We start from the raw sequence: 22,454 nt of genomic DNA on the forward strand, positions 1-22,454 counted from the left end.
AACAGGTCATTGTGTCCCGCTTTTCGAGAATAAGTTTAATAGTTATAAAATAAAATCATAAAGTTCCGTGACGGTGACGTCACTATTATATATCTTGCCCCCTTTGCAAATACATTTTGGTGCACTATGTGAAATAAAAAATGTTTCCCTAACAATAGTCACGATCCATTTGGTACTGGGTCGTGAAGAACGTTTGAAATCTATTTTTGTAGGTATTATTAGGAATATTAATCCATTATCTTATTCAGTTTTTATCAAGGTTGAATGACGTACCAAATGTTCAAATTTGAGGAAAAGGATCCAATCCTGAATAATTTGTGTCTTAAGAGGGAAATGCTCTCAAAAAAGACATGAGAAGAGTTGACGATATGGATCCTTCATATTACAATATTAAATTGCCATGTCTTCTAAATATTAAAATTATATAAGCTTTTTAATTACAAAATTTTTATTCACAAGAATTGGATTCAATATTTTAAACAATTCCATCGTCATCATCAAGACCCAAAAAAAGACAATCCAAATTGCTTAAATGTATAATTGTGATAGATAATACCGGAGTTTGATTAAAAATTAAATAAAATCATGTACATGGTGCAATAAAATAACGACTTATATTAATTTTATAGCTTGTAGTCTTCCTTAATGTAAGATAAAATTAATAAAATATTTTTCATTTGTATAAAATATATATTCTAAGACTCATTGTACCTACAATTCCAATATTACTTACTTCTCTTAAGAAGAATTTTAACATGTTTTAAATAAATATTATGCATGTAAAAAAACAATTGTTTCATTTTTAACGTTAAATTTTATCATATAATTGTAATATATAAATTTTAATTCCTTTTTTCACCGATAATGAATGAGAAAAAGTCTAGATTTTTGTCATGTGGCTTTGGAATCAGAGTTTTCAGAAAATTCGAATTTCAACAGCATAAGAAAAGCTGTATTCACTAAAATAGTTTGAAGCTTTATTCAAAGAATATAATCGAATCAAATTCAGATGTTTCTAATGTTATGTAGGATTTGTACAATATGCATTTCTTCTGCAATGTCGTACTCCATATTGATGGTCATCCAAATCTTGTAAAATTCAAAGAAATTTATACTGATAAAGTCATTCCTTCTAGTTACGTCATCATAAAATCAATGGAGTCCCAAAGTAATGTAGTGTTGTCCAACATTAAGAAATAATTTGTAGGAAATGATAATCTTCTTCTTTTAGACGAAACTACGATGTATGATATATATGCTGTTATATTGGCCCTAATGAATAAATTTGGAGGATGTTAAGAAGGCTGACCACAGAACAATTATAAGTATTGAATTCAAAAGTCTCAACAACATTTTCGGCTCCGATTTCTTTGGGAAGGGACTGGAGGTTTTCATTATCGATGGAGTAGCTTATTCAGTAAAAACGGTCAAAAAATTTAAGCAACATTTTCCAATGATGTTGAATGTCCTTTGTCTTGTTTATGACCTCAACAGAATAACAAAGTTTTATCCTAATTACTTATAAAGTACCAACTCTCTTATCAAGGAATAATAATTTTGCTTATTCATTCTTGTGATCGAAAACGATTGATTACTACGCTAAGAACTTCAATTCAGTCTTAATAGTATAGATGAAAACAGTGATGCAATCAATAAATCAACAGCAATAATATCATCCTTTCATGACGCATAAGGACCTTCTCTATTGGGAAAATTGTACACACAACTCAAATGTGTACTGATAATTGATGAATGAGGCCATAACACATTTTTGTCGAGGTTAACATCAATAAAACCTATATAGTACAATCAATATAAGAAACCAAATATTAGGTTTGGGAAAAAGGAATTTCGTATTTCCCGCCCCTTTTTTAAACTACGTATATCTTGTTCATTATTGATCACATCGGATCATACGGTCGATAAGGCGTTGTAAAGGTCTGAGTATATATTACAAACACTTTTTGAACAATACTGCACTTGTCTGGTTCAGTCGTGAATTATCGTGCGTCGAGTATTTGTGTTTCAAAGGAAGATATTTGCCATATTTTACATTTTTACTACCTCAAAGGGAAAACCGCGTCGAAGCGACAAAGAAAATTTGCGATGTATACGGGCAATACTTTTTCGGTTCGTGTTGCACACAGGGGGTCGATCAATTTTTTCCCCGCTCAATTCTGCCCTCTACTGTGAATAACTCGACTTTTCGAAGCTGGTGATCTATAAAAGTAGGCAGCATTGGTGAATAGGAGACAACAAGACAACATCAAGACAACGCCAAGCCGCAAACATCTTTGATGACACGTACGAAGATCTTGGAGCTCGGATAGGAAGTTATTATGCATCCACTCTACAGTCCTGTCAATGAACAACACCCCATACTCCATAGAGTTACTCATTCTAAATAGTAAATATTGAGTCCACCTTTTCAGTGTTCAGGTAAAGTCCGAGTCCACATGCTGCAGGGCTTTCTGGTTCTGAGTCCAAGTCCTCATGCTTCGGGTACATAAGAAAATAAGTAACGTCCGAATCTACCTGTAGTCTCGTCTAAAGCCGAGCTATTACACTATCCTGCGTGTAAACGTATAAATAATGATGTAAATCTGGTGGTGTTTTATTTTTTTAGTTGGCCCGTTAATTTGTAATTGGTAATAGAAAGAAGAAATTTTGTTTTTCTTAGCAGTCGTTATTATTATTTAATTTTTGAGTACTGAACATCCTTTCCTAATTATAATCAAACCTGAATTGATCATTCGTGTGTGCTCATAAAAAGACACTGAGGATTTGTTGTAGAGTTATAATTGTAAGTCCTTGTTGGGCTCAGAGTAGAATTGGGGATCGACATCGGAGTAATTATAGCAAATGTCCTTGTTTATATCAGTTTCTCCTTCCTTCGTAGTCACAGCTGATCTAATCAAACGTCATGATTATTATCATTGTTCTCCTCCTAAACATTGTTCGAATTCTCAGGCGTACCACGTTGATTTTTGGTTTCTTTTTTTAACATGCCCATGAACACTGGATTTTCAACATTGATTACGTAGTTATATTTTTATTTTTGAAAATAACTTATGCAGTGAAGTGCAATTATAATAATAAAAAGGGAGATATTATGCGTGCTTATTGAGTGCATAAGTAAATTGTTGCTCTTTGGGCACTAATATTAACGGAATTTTTGTGTTGAAATTTTTTGAATTTTAATTCTCCAATGAGGCCTCCCTGACACTATCGAAGTGGAAGTCGTGATTTACTGTCGTACAATGTATATAGTGCTACTTTATTATTGGAATACAGAACGGAAATAATTGTTCAACGTTGAACTAAAGCATTAAACTAAGTAGTGCAGCGAAGACTAACATTATTTTTAGCGAAAAAAATATCTTGGTTTGAATTTACTTTTTCTGTCCGCTAGAGGTATTATTATTTCAAGCATTTTGTTGAAACATTTCCTGTTCCCTCGCGAATGAGTCAAGTACTGTACTGCAATTTTACTTAATTCATTGTTCATATCCTTCTTGGGAAAGAAAGTCAGGATGCCGGTCGCAGCTAATACTGAATTAAGAAGGCTGGAGGGAAATTTTGTTTATGAGACTATGACCAAAATTCAGAGAGCCAACAGTCTAAGTCTTCGGCCCATCATGGAGGCATATAAAGAAGTAAACAAATTGAATCCTTTGTTCAAGACCGATCTTTCCACGGAGAAATGGAGCTTTGGGACTTCCTTCAGTGCCAGCGAAGGGTTGAAACCAGCTTTAGGATCTATAAGATCCAGGCTCTTCTCCATCCCATGAAAGACTCCTTGAAAAAGTGTATAATGTTTGATATATCTGAAATTCCTGCTATCCAAGGATTCTGTGAAGGCCATTTTAGAGGTGGCTAAGGTGGAAAGGCCCCATAATAACGCCATTAAAGGGATTAAGTTCCAAAAAATAAAATTTTCGGAAGATGAACCACAGCCCAAAAGAACGAATCATCCGGAAGAAGAAAGACCCAAAGGACCGGGATCCAACTTCCAAGGAACTGGTCGGCCTCCTTATTGGAAAAAAAAGAGAGGGGGTATGATTGATAGATACATTGGCATCAAAAAACTTGCTGCACCTCTGATCTAAAGAATTAAACCTTTACTCTGATCCATTAATATTTAAAAAATGTGCCTATTGGAAGAGGAATTTGATTTAGCAGAGGAGGTGGCGGTTAATTCAACTTTTTATAATTTCCCTTTACACTCTATTTAATAGGATTTTAATGGTCAAAATACAAAAAGTAATCAAAAAATGTAAAGAAAATAATTTTAATATATAAATACATTTAGAGAAACATTATTATACAATAGAGAATTTTATATATGTAAATATAGTTATTGTTATTTTATTTTTGGGGTGTTTCTATTAAACAACGTTGGAGATTACAATAATATATCTAAAAATTGAAGTGAAATGTAAGAAATTATATAAGTTTACCTGTATTAACTTCTTATTTCACAAGAAAAGAAGTGTATATACAATTGTATATCCTTGTTTAACACTCCTGTCTTCAGGTTTTGGAGGAGTTCCATTTTTAGCAGAAGGAAGTGAATGGAGTTTAGACAGTCTACATAGTTGAGTATAAATATTTATTTTAGTTATTCCTTTTATTTAAGTGCCCTTGCCTATCAGAGGAACGTATTTGTTACGTTTAAAAAAATTATCTATAAATTAGAAGGGTAATTTTTGACCCAAAACGTCGAAGACAATTCTGAGGTAATTTTAAGTTATTAAATGAAGCTGTATATTGAATCTTTTTCTTGAATTTTTGCAATGCCAATATAGTTTAAACCCTCTGTAACATTATTAGAGTAAATTTTTTGTAATGTCTCTAAGAAAAAGTCATCAAATTTATTATTTAAAGATGTACATATTTATGGCGTTTATGGGTCACGAAACTTCTTTTCGATCAGCTGTTCAAGCATTTTAATACGGGGGGAGAAAAAAGATTCGAGTACTCCCTCTTTTGCAACATACCTAGATTGTGTTACTTCGTCACTTCAGTTATTAAAGAACAAGTAATTGTTAAAAAGTGGAACATAATTACATATAGTGATCATGAATAATTAATTAGAAAAATTCCTTCAGTTTCATTCCACACTAAACATATATTATATGAGTGTTTTATGTGATAAGGGGAAATAAATAATTTCCCAGACTTTGAGGATAGTATTTTGCTGAAACTGCCATATAATAATAGACTGATTTTTCTCTCCAGATTTTAAAATAATATCTACTCGTTGACCAAATACAATACCTGAATTATACTTGGCAAGGTCAGAATATTTATTCAATGTCTGAATAACTAAGCCATGTGTCCAAAGTAAAAATCCTTCACACCTCTATATTTTTCTATCTCTATGGTCTTGGTAATTTTATAAAATGAGATTTGCATTTCAGGGCAGTGCAAATGATGTTTGATAGTTTGAACTTAAAAAAATATCTTATCTAAATAGGTAGGTCGGGCTTATGGCTCTTGGGTGTCAATTGCCCTCATTTTTTAGTATGAAACCGGTCTGTGGGACAAAAAACGTTAGAGAATCCTGCTATAGAACATTTTTACTGATGTCATAAATTCCATCATAATGGAGGGTGACACCATTTTTGGGAGTTAATCGTAAGAGATGTATAAAATATGTCCTAGAAAGCGGGAGTGGATTTTTCTAGTTGGCAATCTAAACAGGCGTTTTTACTTTCCAAAGATACTATCATTATTATTTCATTCTTGTGAAGAGAACATCTCAGTGTAAAGTAATGACTTATGCTTTTACTCATGAAAGAAAGATAGTATTTAGTAACAATGATGTGTAAGACTTTGCTGTACTCGGAGTAGAATTGAGGATGGACTTCGGAGTAATTACAGCCTATATGTACTGGCTATATAAGAAGTAGGTTTGTTTTTATTTCCTCTCTATTACTTGGAGCTAATCCCATTAAACGTATTGACAGCTAAGCTGCTGCTCACCTTCTAAGTATCAGGCATACCATGTTCATTTCGTTTTCTTTTATTTTTACATATATACAGCAATTGTTTTATACATCACTATTCATTAGTTCAGCATAATCTCTTTCAAAAAGACGATATACCCAAAGTTTTTTGTTCACTGTAAAATGATTATGGTAAAAAGATTAGTGATAAAAACGTTGGGGTAATATCGTTGAGTACATTGTCATTATGAGACAAAAAAGTTGTGAGTAATATCATCATGAAGCAATATGATTGTGAGTAATTTCATTGCAAGACTATAATATCGTATGCAATTTCTTTGAAATTTATATTATATTCGGAAAATAAAACTTTTGAATGATGAAGAAACATGCCTGGATAGAAGTGGAACCTTTTTACCACAATCATTTTACCGCACACCGAAGTTTTTAGTATGAGGTTGTGCCTAGAAAGTATTATTCTAGCTATACTTCATTATTTTCTTCCTTTTTATATTCGTCAACCCTAGCTTAGGAATGAAGAAAGTATAAAGTTAGATATATTTTTACTACGTAAAATTATCAAATTTGCAATAGATGATTAAACTTTATCAAATGTCTTTAAGAATAAAAAAGACTTACAGCTGCATTGAACACTACTTGATGACAATGATGATAAGCGATAATTGAATTAAATCAAACTGATACGTACTGAAAATTCCTATGAAATGGCTAGATTTATACAACTATTATTATTCTTTTTTTGATCGATTAGGGACGGAAAAAATAGGAGAATAGTAGAAAAATATCTTATTTTTTCCATTGTAATAGTTAATTTATTATCTACAATATGGAAATAAGACTGTACACATAAATACTTCACTATTTTCCATAATACAAATGAAGAAAGGGTTTGATATTGTTATAGAGCTTAGTTGCTCCACAACAACAATGCTGACGTTACATGAAAGCACTATAGCTTCCATGTCTTTATATCTCTAAAATATGTTTCCAATTCCTTAAGAGTAAGTGACACATCCTTATTATCAAACGGGCCTCCTAAGCCACCGTATTCAGAGGGTAAAATTCTGGGATCCACATATTCGTGTAGGGATTTCAAATTCTGTCCGTGGAAATGAATGACATTTCTTGCGTTCTCATTCAAAAAAGGATATACTATATTATACGCCATATTGAACACACGGGGTTGACGAACTATGTGAATACCTCGAAACCATAGTGGAAAGCAATCCTATAAAATAATAACACATGATAGAAAAAAAAAATTTATTCGATTGTACATATTACCATGAATGAAGCAATATTTTTCGCATCTTGTAATCCAAGATTTTTTAAATGACTAAAACCAAAGCCGTCTCCATCCATTATTACTAGAGCTCCTGCAATTTGTGTGCGTGGTTCTGTTGCAATAAGATCACACATCATTGCTGAAACACAATACAAGTCACTTAGACTCAATTTGTCTGTAAGAAAATAAAACCAAGTTTTTTTTCAACCCTAACAATTAGTAGCTCTCATTTTACTTGTTTCCCAGAGTCCTGGTCTAATCAAGAAAACTCTTCGTCCATCAGGATCTCTATGGGATAACATCATATGTATTTTTTCATCCAATATGATTTTTAAATGTGAAGGACTGTCCTTCACAAAGTAGTGCTTACAATTGACTTTGTTTTGTAAGTAGGTTTTTAATAGATCCATTGCGGTTTGTAGATCCATCGAACCAGCACGGAGAAACATTGCACAAACATTCTATGAAAAAACCAAAACCAAAAAAAAACACAACAATAAGATCATAAATGGATATGTAATTACATGAAGGATTATTATGGTTCTTGAAAAATTTGCCAAATATCATTTTTAAATGAAATTAGATCTCCATGATTTCTGGCTTTAGCTATATTATTTCTGTTTTAATCCATGTGTTCTAAACGATGTTGAAAAGTAAGCACTGCGCACGAACACAAAAATGTATACTGTATTGGATTGTTAGCTGTTAATATTTCTTCGTCTTTTCCTTTAATCTGGGTTCTTAACATTTATTGGTTGGATATGAATTAGTACCTACTCTGTTGTGAACAATTATCAACTATTATTGAATAATAATTTTATAGTTGGAAGAATTGGCCAAGTACCAACTATTTTTGAGCCTTTGTTCAATTTCTTTTAGGAAGATAGGCTGCAAAATACAATAAAACTAACGATGTAGTTAGTTAGTATACTGTAATAACATTACTTTTCTTTTAAATAACAATATTACTTTGCTAAAGAAGTAATAAGTAATGAAATAAATTACTTTTTAATAGAGTAATAATTATGTAATAACATATTTTATATAACTTTGTTGATTCCATCATAACTTTAGTTATTAATTGAGTATATAAATCCTATCAAGGGACAAACAATACAAATCACAAAGTAACTCATACTCTGATTGCAGGTTTTGTAAGCGTCATAGATAACATATTTTTTCTGAAAGGAAACAATTTAAAGTCTTTTTCAAGCATAATTTTCAAAATAAAGTTGAAACATTAAAGATACTTTTTATTTTTATATCAATAATTCCTGAGTATTTATGAAATATTATAAAAATAGATTAAGTTTTATGTTTCATTTCATACTGTGGGTATAAAATTGTAGCCTCCCAAGATGGTACAAACTCCTTTCGAGTTCAAAAGCTCTTTTGACTCAAGTCAAAAATACTAAAAAATAAATAATTTATAAATCCATTTTCTTTATTATCACATTTCAATTTTTTAAATTAAGGATAAACATTTAAAAACTTATTAAAAAGGAATATTCATTTCTTCTGTATATATTTTACTCGACTTATATTAAGATAAAATAAGTATAAAACTATCCGACTCTTCTGTAATTTCGTTTATCGGGGTGCCTTAATTTATTTTAAAGGCAACCATAATGGATTACGTGGTATTCATTTCGTTTAAAAAAAAATGAACGAACAAAGAGAAAAAGGTTGAATGGGTCCAAGCCAGTAAAAATTCAAATCAAATATAGTCTAAACTCATAAAATCGAGATAATAATAGCTAAAGCCAGAAATTTTCTTGAAATTTCTTATAAAAAAAAAATTAGATCGCTTAGATCCTCAAAATTCAAAGTATAGTTTACTAAGACTCTACTTTTGTATGTTGAACAGTGTAGCCATGCGATTTGAGTTCTTTCCGAAAAGCTTCAATTAATTCTTCATTCAAATTTTGCCCAAATATTTCAAGTTCCTTGTTGATCCATTCTTCGTCTGGTGCAAATACTTTATCTGAAAATGGATGCCCAGCATCAAATTTGTCTATAACACACTCTCTCTTCTTAGAATTATTCATTTTAAACTCATAATCTTCTATATTTAAATGTATGCGTGCATGAATATACGTCGTACAGATATTTTTGAATGTATCTTTGGACTACGTAGAAACTGGATCTAAGAAATAAAACAAGACAATTGAGTGTGCGTGTCATATAAAAAAGAAAAGAAAATCTATAAATGTATAGAGTTTTATAAAAACGGCTTGAAAAAATGAATGAAACCTTGCAGGCGTTTAGGTCAACCCATATTCAAGGATGTCATTTTTGTAAAGAAAAAATGTTTAAAAATAAATTAACTTGTTTACTCTGACAATTTGAATAATGTTTGGGAGTAGAACAGATTAGCTGTCATGACGTTTTATAAGATCAGCTCCCATCAGTCGTGAGAAATGGGAAATAAACAAAAATCCCACTCCTTATAAATCATCGATCTTCTGTTCTAGTCGAAGTCCAGGAAGGACTCACACTTACGACTCTACAAAACATTCTTAGAGTTAATCTTCGTCTTTCACGCACTATTGATTATTCTAAAATTATTTTTCTCTCTTGAAAAATAAAGGATTAATGATGACAATTAAGATAAAAAAAAAAATATTTTTATGTAACAAATAAAAGAGCACGATCTTCAACCGATGAAAATGAATTACTTTTGTAAATAGGAGAACCTTTTAAGTTTAAAATAGTATTAGTGGGGGGGAAATATTGTAGTTATATTAAAATTCATATATATTTATTTTATTGTGCGTTTTTAAATCAATTTACACCTAAGATCGCCGAGAATGCTTACATCAAAGGGAGAAATTAATAGTACGATGGCATGTTAAATAACGAATTAAAAAAAAGGAAAAAAAGAAGAGTCCACGCATTACAAAAATGACATCCTTTCTCATAATTAACAACGAGCGTGTGTACCCAAAGCTAAGCCAGATAGTGTTGGAGAAACTAAAGTACTCCCTAGCTTATCAGATCAGGTGTTTTTTATTTTCTCAACTGGTATTATTATTATTTTACTCTTGCCGAGATAATATCGAGGTATTGAGTAACTACGTATGAGTGTGCCCGTTGAAAAACGGAGAGTTAGGCATAGTATTTCTTGGGGGGTTATTTTCTAGATTATTAAAGCAACGACTAATAACTCCGTGTCGGATACCATCGCTAGTTACCTATAAATATTCTTTGTGATGGCTTAAGTTCATACAATGCTTATATTTTTGACCTGTCAAGACAAAAACAAGCAAGAATGATTCTTCTCAAAATTAAGTCTGGATTATGAAAATTTGTATTCTTGCAAAAATATTTATAGTTAATTTAGATGAACAAGTGATTTTGATTATTCATTTGGAGGTGCCGTAAATATCACTTAAATTATCCTCCAAACTACAAATTTATAAGTGATGTGAAAAAAGGCCATGTCGGGTCTAAATTACTTTTCATATCAAATGAAAAATCTCAAAACAAAAGTTTACATTCTTCTAGAGCAGGGGTAGGCAACCCTCTTAGACATGGAGTGTCAACTTCAACAATTATGATCAACAAGTGTACCACTACCAACAATAATGGTAAAACAAACAACACAAACTATGGGAATATGTTCTAATTTGCACGTGTCAGTGAATAAATCTCCGCGTGCCAGAATTGGCACACTTGCCATAGGTTGCCGACCCTGTTCTAGGGCATATAAACTCTTTACGGCAAAATGCATACTAAGCATACAATTAATCGATTATGACTATAAAATACTGGGCTATCTGATTAATTAATGGAAGATTTATTCCTGGGTATTGATAATAACATTAACTCTTTTTTCCTTCAATCTAAAAGGATGTTTCGTTAAGGGAACTGAGTGAAATATCTGTTCTTCAGTAAATAACCGTGCTACTTGTCGTGAAAAAGTCTTTAAAAAGTAAAATTGTATGGCAATGCTAGTAAAAAATCAGCGCATTCGGTGTGTAAAAATTAACTCCTTTCCATTACTTCTACATGTTGTAACTTGTAAAAGCAAATTGTACTATCGACACTTAAAAATGCACTTATTTCAACTTCTCAATGTATGATAGAAAAATGATAAATTGGACATTTATTCTTTATTTTATTTTTATTCAAGACTGTTTTTGTGTTAACCCGCCACAATAGATATAATAGAAAATCATTTATATTCACTACTTTATAATATTGGAATTAATGATTTATGATAAGTATGTTTTGAAGGAATATTGGAACTTTTTTTTATCTTATCAAAAGCTTAATAATTACGTGTATTTTCATGTTTACAAATCCCTTATTATTTTGACTGTTGTCAAAGGAGCTACATAAAGACATATTGACATTTTTTTTTTAAATAAATGATTATACTTATCAAAATTAACTCAGAATCAATTATATTGATAAAATTTAGGATTGGAATATTGGAATTCAAATCGGTCCCAAATTTTAATGGGGAATGGGATTTTTTTAAATTTCTTTCATTCTTAGAAACTCATAGCTTATTGAATAACAGCAGCTTCTAAGCTGCTCTCCTCTCAAACATTCTTCAACGGTCTTTCACGAACTAGTGATGGTGTTATACTTAGATTGAATGTAAATGTGGGACTTAAAATCGGTCCTGTGCCACTTCCCGTCTCGTCCTACTCATTGATCCTAAAAAAAGGTGAACATTTTAAAATACCCATTAAAAGGCATAATTACCTCCACCAACGAAGTTTAATGCAATTTGTTCCCCCATTCTTTGTGATTAGTTACCAGAATTACGTCAAAAGTTGCCGATTGATTTAGATCAAACTTGATACGCAAATTATAAATGGTCAGAGTAAAAAAATATTAAATATTGAGAGGTCAAGGTAACAGAAATCCTAACTAATTGAGATACATAACTCAATTCAGTTTAAGGTAGAGGTTTTGCACTCATTCTAGTTTTCCCCTCTTTTATAGTAAAGTATCCCGTTGTACGATTATAATTAGTTTATTAAAACATTAAGTATCTTTAAAACATAGTAACATTTTGCTATGATTCTTCATTTTAGACTAATTAAAGTATATATTAGGCTTATTAAAATTACAGAGGATTGATTTATTATGACGACATTCATCATAAATTCTTTTATGGGACGCTTTTGCGTCCAATTTGGACGTCTCGTTAAAACTTTTTACCTGACTGGACAGGACATCAAATTTTGGGACTGATACATTCCTAATAAATTTACAATAGTAGAATTATATGTAGGCAATGAAAAGAATAAAGATTAAGAATAGAAATAAAAAAATGGAGTTATGATGTCAAAAAGTAAATGATGCCGTCGTAGTTGACCAAAACATTCAAATTGTACATGGTTTGGAAGCAAAACGTGGACTGCTAATTAATGCTAATTATGTTATTAAACTAGATAGGTTTTGTGATTTTTTCCTACATATTTCGAATCTCCTGTCCTTTTTGCATAAGTAAACATTAATAAATCTTTCTCAAATCTTTCATCATGAGTGAGCAAGAAGTAAAAAGGCAGATGATCTCAGACCTTCTGGATGTCAAAATTGAGGTGGCAGATATTATGGACATTGTAAAGTGCTCAAGCAGCCTCATTTTCAAGGTGGTCAAGATAAAAAAAGGATAGAAAATACCTCTTAAGGAAAGAAGAAAGTAGGGTCCACAACTTGAAAAGGGATTCTGAGTTTCTAGGGGACCTGAAGAAGAAGATCAAGAACAACCCCACAAAATCCATGAATCGCCTCTCTAGCGAGTTTGACGTCGACGAGGGGACAATCAGGAGGGCTGTGAAGGAGGACTTGGGATTGTCCTCTTACACTAGGAACCCACGCCACCTGTTGACGGACAATCTGAAGGAAAGGAGACTGCAGAGGTGCAAGAAAGTTGAAGGCAAATGTATCCACAGTAAAAAATTTCTCTGACGAGAAGATTTTCACTAGGTCTACAAACGTCAGAATGACCGTTGGCTTGGGGGATCACCAGAGAAGGTCAAGTGGGTGATTGCTACTAAGGGCGGCCATATTGAGTGAACATGTTCACAAAGGTCGCGTCTCAAAGTTTTGTTTAAAAAAATTTCAAAATTATTTATCAAAAAATAAAATGATTGACATTTTTCTAAAATCAGTCATTCAGTCCACGTTTTGATTCCGAACCCTGTAGTAAAATAAATTTTTGTATTAATAACAAAGAGGGCGCTTCAAATATTCTTATGTTCAATCTTCACTTTATTTTAAATTTCATTATCTCCTCAGTTTTGATAGAAATATAGGATCGGATTCCAATCAAGATCTTCAATAATTGATGTATAAATAATTATATTTTCCATTATTTTGGTCAAATAACTTTCGGCTTCAAAAAGTTTATATTGCTTTTGCTCAAAGAGCTCTATGTATTTTATCTCTATGAGATTAAGACATATTGCGCATTTAATTGCTTGTATTGCCTAATAGAGATGTGTAAAAAAACATAATTAAAATTAAACATAATTATAATTAAAGAAAAATTATTGCGGAATTGGTTTTCTGTACATAAAAATGAAGAGAATTATTATTTCAATAGTCGGCCTTGCCAGGTACAAATACAATTTGGTTTCTAAAAAGGAAACTTTTTTGGACATAGAGATTTTTTCATCTTGAATCAATTAATAATTATATATAAAATACATACACGTACATCAACCACATGAAAAGTTATGAATACATTATAATTGTATGGAATTGAGTCCCAGCTAACAAGACAGATCTAAGTAGCTTCATGTTTAGAGTTGTAAATCGTAAGTATTTTCGGTATTAAAGAAACCCAGAAAATTAACATGATAACCCTGACAAATTTGAGACATGTTTGGGAGAATAACAACTATCTATCATTACTATAATTGTAAAAATATGACGTCAGACGAGTGTGATACTTTTTTTATTTTGAACCTGTACTAGTGTTTTGTTGGGCCTTCATTATTTGGTTTAGTACAGTCTTAGGAATGATCTCGTCAGTCTTTGGGACCTGTTCTTAAGACTGTCGGTTCCTAGGACCGTCAGTATTAGAACTAACTCAACAAAAAAGAAATTAAGTTGAGGGACGTTATTAAGGACCGAACTTTATAAAGTTTTAAGAACTGATGTGTAGGAGTTAACTGGACCGGACTGAGCTGCAAGGGACTGCAGTCTTCAGTCCTAAATAAAGATAACCACAAGACTAGCCTCAACAGTGTTTTTTATTCTCCAAAGCTTTTATCATCAACAACAACAACAAAAAAACGTTCTTGGTACGCCCAAAGGATAAACCTATATTTATTTTTCTTATTGAACTCGTTGAAAACGAAAATGAACATTAAAACCTTTAAGCCCAATTGGTTTGGTCTTTAAACATTTTTGTTGAAATCGCGTTTTAGAGTATAATTACGATTCAGGACATATTTCGACGTAAAATGAATTATATAGATGAAAATTAAAGGTAATAACCATTGATAAAGACATTCCAGTACTAAAAAAATAAAATATTTATTAATTTTTCTTAAATACAGTGTTTCTTCATACCAAAATAAATTAGAATTTGGCCGCTTATATATTTTTTTTCCAATTGTTTTATATTATATCTATATCTTATATTACAAATTAAAAAGAAATTGTTGTCAATAAAAAGGTCGTTTCAGATTTTTTAAAATTTCACTTTTAATTTTCTTATGAAATATTTACTAAATAAGCAGTAAAAATAGTTGCATGAAAAAGTTTCAAAATTAAATATAAATTAGTCGTTTTGATTAAATCAAACTCTAATAAATATTAATCAACTACATTGGATATGAGGTATATCTAAATTGGATTTAATCTCCTTGCCTCTTAAATAGTAATTAATTATTAAAATTAGTCAAATAATCGACGTAATTATACTAAATTTCTGAAAAAATTGTCACCCACCCTGACATTGCTTATTTATTGAATATTCTATAAAAAAGATAAAAAGTTAACCTATAAATATCAATCAAAATTGACTTGTCGTTAGATAAAAAAATCTTTTTAAGTTGTAATATGATTTATTCTTTATTTTTAGCTATAATATGAAGCAATTGAAAAAAATGTGAAAACAACATTAACTTTTAAATAAAATCCTTCATATTACTTGATTTTTGTATGATAAGATACATTTTGTAGGAATTGGATTCAAGATAACTTAATAAATAATTTTCTACAGTCCTATAAGTCCGATTCTAATAAAATTTGTCAGTTCTAGGACCGATCCTCATCGGTCTTTTATGGAAGCTACAGCTGTTGAACATAACTTCTTTCAAGAGACAAGATAGTTGAAGTTTATGTAGGAGCGTTGTGCCTAGAACTTATCAAGGTTAATAGAAATACAAGGTTGGACCATCATGCAATCGGACTTGCTGGAATTTTCAATCTGATGTATTGTACCGGCTCCTGGAAAAGAAAGACAAATTTTGATAAAACACGCCACCACTCATAGTCTATGACGTCAATATTAAAAGCGTGGTGGAAGTCAAACATCTGCCTTACCCACGTTATGGTATAGCCTTGTATTTTTATTACCCTTGGAACTTATGATTATAAGTTCAAGGTATCATTTATTATTCTCTTCGTTTTTATATTATTCAATCCTAGCTATGAATGAAGAATAACTATAAAAATAGTTAGGATTGAAGGAATGCAGTTACTTTGATAACACACAAATGCCCTATGTACTTTGTTGCCAGCTGGCGATCCCTCCTCTCCTCTGACTTGATACTTGATGGGTATTTCATAATGTATTATTTATGATAAATAAACGAAGTAATAAGCTCCGTTACCAAAAGAACACGAATACAATTTCTTGTTGATCGCATATATATTATATATTGACCATCTTATTATTTTCATAACGAAATTTTGGCTATCATATAGAAATAAAAATGTATAGCTAAGCTTTAAATAAAATATTAAAAACCAATATGGTAGTACATTATCGAATAAAATACAACGTAGGATTTTAATATTATGAAACATACATATAGGCATATGGTATGATTGACTTATTTGAGTAACTACCAGATGATATCTGACCTTTTTTTTGTTTCTTTTTGGAGGAAAGGTTGCTTGATAGAATATAGGGGGCTGGAAAATGGGGAGGAAGGACTGATTAGGCTATCAGTCCTACGAACGATTCCACACTACTTTGATGCTATTTCCTTTCGAATGAAAAAATAAGTATAACATCTTTGTATAATATAAACACTGTTCAGATTGCCTACAAAAAAAAAAAAATTCCCAAAAAGCTAAGGATTTACAACTCTATATCATATGATATCTTGTTTTTGCTTCTTTGCATAAAAAATGGTATTTTTCTATCAATGTACTTACCCAATGTTTTATATCCAAGTTACTTATGACGTTACTAGATAAATTGTATTAATAAATTGTTCTTTACTCAAGGATCTATTGTTAAAAACTGAGCGTTGTCAGTGGTAGGAATCCCCACACTCGCATTTATTGCGGAGTGAAGATGTTTAATTGTAATTACTGTGTTTGTTTTTTAAATATCAGTGCTTATTTTATTATGTACATTGTACTTATGTATACATTGAAGTACTTTATACTATTCCATTTTACTTAGATAACATATTTTGAATATTGAAGACTATGTAGTATGATTAAGGTATTTGAGAGTGAAATGTCCTAGTTGTTACTCTATATTTATAGGCTAATTCAATGTTCAAAGACTAACATCAAATATGTATAAATACGAAGCTGCAATCAAGCTTACGAACATTGGTAGTAATGACAATTTGAAGAATGTTATAGAGGAGATTAGCTATAATCAGCTGTGACAAGGAAGGAGGGGGAGAAGGATATAAACATGGACATTGGCAAAAATTACTCCGATGTCGATCCCCAATTCAACTCTGAGTCCAACAAGAACTTACAATTATAACTCCACAACAAATCTGCAAGTTTACTCTCAGTCTTTTATGAGTATATCTGATTTTTCAATGAGGTTTTATATACACTTATAACCGGTGATCGTTAGAGCAGGTAACTATAATATTTTCCCTACCCTTATGTTAATACTTATGTTGAAGGTTCTCCTCTTTATAGTTGTAATTCAAAATCTTATAACAGGCAGTTGATATTAACAAGGGACTTAATTCATTGCAAACTATGTAACTATATATATGGCATATTATAGGGACGTAATTGATATGGACCAAGTAGTTTTATATTAAGTGAAATTTGTAAAAATATTATTTAGTGGAGACCCATATATGACAGCTGCCATAACCAATTGACTACCCTGTTTATAGGGTAACGACTCTTAACCTTTTAATTTACCTCAATTTTCTAATTTCAGATTATGTCACGTAGTAAGATTAAAAATCCCACGCCGACCATATTTAAAAGACCGGAACTGCTTGAACCGCTAGACCGATAAGGAAATAACCTCGCATATTTCTAATATATAACAAAATTAGGCATTAGATGGATAGATTTTTGAGATAGTAAGGTTTAGGTCCTTTTATTTGTTGGTCCCATTTTGACTTCCAATTGTTCACCATTTTCCTTTATATATTAATGAAAAAATGTGTTTCATTGTTATAAAACTTAGTTGTTTAGGCTCTAAAAATGGCCACCATCAACAATACTGACGTTACGCTCTACACTTTGTTCTTTAAGGAGCATCAAGAAGGTCCGAAGTCCAGGTCTTATTTTGACATCAAAATACAAAGCATTATTTCACCATTTCATTAAAATGATTGGAAAAATAAGATTTTTTATAGATATAAAACATATGTCTTTAAATCTCTAAAATATGTTCTATATCCAAATTTGGGTTACTCATTAGAAAATTAATGTACAGTACACTATATCATTATTAACTAACATCGACATAATATATAATTAATAGGTACCTATAACTCGCTTTATAAACGGATGGGTTTTATGAGTTTATATCAATGTAATTCAAAAAGAACTAAATAAATTTGGAAAATAATGTTAAATTCCAATTATTCTTAATTAAGACAAGCTTCATTTCAGTGTATAAATGTATTCTGTGATTAGATATAAATTAATAAATTATGATTTTTAAAAAACAATATTTCATTATAAAATGAAAAAATGAAAAAAAATTTAAAAACTATGAACCACAAATTTTGAATAGTATTTTTTTGATTTGTTTTTTAAAATATGATATGATATGTGTTATGGGATAGTATACAATATATCGATACTATTATAGTGAATGATTTAAAAACTTTCAAAGAGATTATGCTATCCTCATTATCAATATATTGGCTCCTCGATAATGGATATATTTGGTCCGGGTGGGGGTGGAGGAGGCATTAAAGTTGAAAGAAGGGATTCATATGACGTATTGGGGCTACAATGGGGAGTAGAAGTATATCTCCTTTTCCTTCCTAAAGCTTGTCTATACAATTTAGTTGAAATGTATGTTATCTGCTGAGTTTCATCTTTAATTGACGAAGATGCTCTCGAACCAGATGCACTCCGACTCCTTTCCTCACTCCCAACATAACCAGAGCTCTTATCATCATTGGAATCTGTTTCTTCCTCATCAGGATTATTAATTATGAGAACGTCCTCCTCTTCTATTTCCTGAGTTTTTTCGATTAGTGTGGAGTTATCTCTTGTTCCAGGAGCCAGGAATGCTTCATCAAATAGAGGGGGTTGCTCAAATATTGAGGATGGTATTTCAAAGTTTTCATGGGCTTGTCTAGTTCTAAAAATTTTGACTGAATCCTCGTAGTTTTTTATACATCCTTCATCTTCCAACTCTCGTTTTCGTCGTACGTCTTCATCCTCATTTTGATACCAGGAATATGTTTTATTCCAAAAACTTTCTGAGGATTGTGCAGATATATCACAAGTAATATTATCCAAATTTGGATACAAATACTCCATTGGACAGCTTGCACTATATTGATCCGGGAAGGAGCGCATGGGATCTCGCATCAATTCAGACTCTTCCACCATACTTAAAGTAGATCCAGCTTTAAAACGATCGATAAATGACTTAAAAGCTGGACTCACCTCGTCGAGTGTAGATCCTATGTAGAAAGACAATCACGGAGAGTATAGTTTATACCACTTTTTGACTAGTTTAAAAAATACGTACCTAAGGCTCCCAATCCCCTATGAATTGGAATGTCTCTTCTTCCTTCCCTCCTATTATTTTCAGCTGCATCCATTAATTTACCGTCAAATGGCGAACATTTAGAGTCATCACCGCCTTCAGAGCACTTTTTATCTTCCCAAAGTGAGGACGATTGTTGAGAAGGGGCTTGAGATTTCGTTGCAAATGTCGCTGTCATTGCAAATTCCTTTTTACTGCAAACAACCAAGAATTAGGTAACCTGAAAGAAAGGAGATAAGCATCAACCTACCTAAGATCGAATAGAGGTTTGGAATTATCATTTTCCTTCATTTTTGTTTTTAAAATGAGTTCATCACAAATTTCATTGGCAAGAGTGGACTCTCCAGATCGAGCATCCCACAACCACTCTTCAACAGATTTAAGAGATCTTTCCTTCCTATTATTAGAAGGATCTGTTGTTGTCTGTCGAGAAGAAGTATCACTCGGGTTACACCAACGCGCCTTATTGGAGGATCGTCCTCCTACTTCCTTCTCTCCAGGCTTATTCTATGAACAGTAATTCATAATTTCTATTATCAAAAACACAATATCCTAGGCCTTAATATGTATTTATTTACCGATGATTGGAGAGATGCTTGAGCTGATTCATGAGATGAAACGGTGATAACATCATCTGACATAAAAGCTGGGCCCAAACTACGTGTTTTTAAAGCTTTCAAAATCGGATTCGAATACATTATTTCAAATATTTAAAACTTTATTTTAAAAAACTACAAAAACTATGATAAAAACACCTCATGAAAAATCTCCAACGACTGCTCAGCTCATCCTCGTCTGATTCTTTTATTTTTTTGTTCTTGAAGACGTCTTTTCAAGAGGATCTGAGAGTTTCAAAAGTACTTACTCTCATGAGGGTCCAAACAAAATCCTCATCTAAGTCGAACTCTAGTGGAATCATGACTACCCACTATACGTCAGATTACAATTAAAGTCCTCATATTTCAACGTAAAAGTCGAATTAAGAGGAAAAATGAACTTGGGTAGCATACAGATATTATGAGATATGGCTTGAAGCGAGGAGTGAGGTTCTTGCTAAGGAACTGAATCATGTTTATGAAAGGGATCAGGTTAATCAAGTAGAATGTAGATGTGTATGAGAGGACTTCAAAGGATTTAGTTTTCATTGAGGAAGTCAAGGGCTCTGGTCGATTTTTACTCTTGACTCGCCAAATTTTAATTTGTGTTACGCATTTTTATTACTAAATTTTTGGTATGATTAAATCAAGCATAAGCAGACTTCCCTCTGTGTCATCGACGACCTCTTCACAGCATTGGACAGGAACGGATCTCTTGCAACCTTCGAGCGCAGAAGGAGGCAGAAATTCGAGGTAAAATGAAATAAAAATATGTGAATTAATTTCGCATGGATGTACTCATTTTGTAGTAGTCGATATAAGACTGAGATGTGTCGAAACTTCAAAGAGCGGTCTCGATGTATTTACGGTGAGCAGTGTCAGTTTGCTCATGGTAGGACGGATCTTCGAGATGTGGTGAGGAACACCAAGTACAAGACTAAGCTTTGTCAGAAGTATTGGATCTCTGGGTATTGTGCATACGGACCACGCTGCAATTTCCTTCATGACGAAGGAATTGCTAAGCAACTTGCGCTATCAGAGGCTTTATTGCCTATTGGAAATCCAAAAAAAAGTACAGGAGGATCTCTTAGTCCCGTTTCCTCTCCAGCATCCACACCTACAGAAGAAGCAACCTCATGTGAGAATCGCCAGCCCATATCCTCATTATGGCCTATTACAAGCTGTGATTAATTTATTATTTATTTATTCATGTCCTATTTTATCATATTTTATATTTATATATAATATTTATATATACAACTTTAAGGGATCTTCAGGGAAAGAAAAAAGATTTAACACAATCATGACGACAGTTTAGTTCATATTCTGGTATTTCAAAGAAAGTTTGTGCTGTTCCCTGTTTATTGTTATTGATTTATTACTATGTCAAATTTATCCCTAGTTTATAGGTAGCTAATGAACTTTATTTTTTAATTGAAATAGTCTTTCATATTTTAATATTCTATATTTATACATAATTTATTCATGCTAGTTCAGATTTCTCCATTTTATATTAGCCAAATATAATATAGGTGATTAACTAACCTAGCCAAACTTCTTTTTATTTAGTCTACTTTAATTAGGTCTCATTCTCTCTTCCTTTCTCCCTCCCTCTTTCTAGCTGTACGTACGTTTGTTACGTCGTTACCTTTATTGTATCATGTGGGTTTTCTTAAAAACAAAACAGGTAAGGACATAAATAAGTTGGTAGTAGTCCAACTCTGCCAAACTATGGAACAATTGTTCAGGAATGTTGTAATTCGGGAAAAAGAAGCAGACACATCGACAGCTGACAACAAAATACTCTATATATTTCTAATGATGTAAATCCGGTCTGTTTTTTAGCCAGCCCGTTAATTTGTAATATAAAGAAGTAATTTTCTTTTCCTTAGCAGTTGTCATTATTATTTAATTCCTAAGTAGGGAGCATCTAAATAGATTCAATTATATTCAAAACCTGACTCGTGTGTGCTCATAAAAGACGGAGCGTAACCCTGAGGATTCGTTGGAGAGTTATAATTGTAAGTCCTAGTTGGGATCAGAGTAGAATTGGGGATAGACATTGGCAAATGTGAAAATCCTGTGTGGAACTGGCATGTTAAAAAAAAAAAAACAGAAAATCAACATGGTAACTCAACAATTTGAAGATTTTTTGGGGGGAGAGAAAGAATAATGCTCATGGCGTTTCATAAGATCAGCTATAATCAACTGTGAAAAGGGACGAATGGATATAAACAATCACGTTTGCTAGTATTACTCTGGTGTCGATCCCCAATTCTACTCTTGAGTCCAACAAGGAGTTACAATTATATCTCCGCAACAAATCCTCAGGGTTACGCTCCGTATTTTATAAGCACTCACGAACGTTCAAACAGGTTTTGAATATAATTGAATCTATTTAGGAAAGGATGTTTACTACTCAGCAATTAAATAATAATGACAAATGCAAA

At 31.8% G+C, this 22,454-nt stretch overlaps 3 protein-coding genes and 1 long non-coding RNA gene across 4 annotated transcripts; 2 read left to right on the forward strand and 2 right to left on the reverse strand.

Annotated features, from left to right (window-relative positions):
* Positions 1 to 6,761: 6,761 nt before the first annotated feature.
* Positions 6,762 to 16,768, reverse strand: LOC121119638 (alpha-tocopherol transfer protein). Its single transcript, XM_040714360.2, has 5 exons — positions 16,618 to 16,768; positions 9,108 to 9,403; positions 7,493 to 7,718; positions 7,257 to 7,432; positions 6,762 to 7,200 (listed from the first exon to the last, which is right to left on the reverse strand). The coding sequence occupies exons 2-5, from the start codon at positions 9,303 to 9,305 to the stop codon at positions 6,922 to 6,924; spliced, it is 879 nt and encodes a 292-aa protein (XP_040570294.1). The 5' UTR covers positions 9,306 to 9,403; positions 16,618 to 16,768; the 3' UTR covers positions 6,762 to 6,921.
* LOC121119640 (uncharacterized) lies at positions 11,649 to 18,579 on the forward strand. The gene is made up of 3 exons (XR_005864801.2): positions 11,649 to 11,935; positions 16,957 to 17,289; positions 17,606 to 18,579. It is a non-coding gene; the product is annotated as an uncharacterized lncRNA (long non-coding RNA).
* On the reverse strand, positions 18,286 to 20,446 carry LOC121119637 (uncharacterized). The gene is made up of 4 exons (XM_040714359.2): positions 19,987 to 20,446; positions 19,659 to 19,915; positions 19,391 to 19,602; positions 18,286 to 19,322 (listed from the first exon to the last, which is right to left on the reverse strand). Exons 1-4 carry the CDS (start codon positions 20,104 to 20,106, stop codon positions 18,538 to 18,540), a joined length of 1,374 nt encoding a protein of 457 aa, XP_040570293.1. The 5' UTR covers positions 20,107 to 20,446; the 3' UTR covers positions 18,286 to 18,537.
* An 86-nt stretch (positions 20,447 to 20,532) lies between these two features.
* Positions 20,533 to 21,552, forward strand: LOC121119639 (uncharacterized). The gene is made up of 2 exons (XM_040714361.2): positions 20,533 to 20,757; positions 20,814 to 21,552. Exons 1-2 carry the CDS (start codon positions 20,642 to 20,644, stop codon positions 21,193 to 21,195), a joined length of 498 nt encoding a protein of 165 aa, XP_040570295.1. The 5' UTR covers positions 20,533 to 20,641; the 3' UTR covers positions 21,196 to 21,552.
* Positions 21,553 to 22,454: the final 902 nt, after the last annotated feature.

This window comes from Lepeophtheirus salmonis, chromosome 6, assembly GCF_016086655.4.
Source record: "Lepeophtheirus salmonis chromosome 6, UVic_Lsal_1.4, whole genome shotgun sequence".
Taxonomy (NCBI): domain Eukaryota; kingdom Metazoa; phylum Arthropoda; class Copepoda; order Siphonostomatoida; family Caligidae; genus Lepeophtheirus; species Lepeophtheirus salmonis.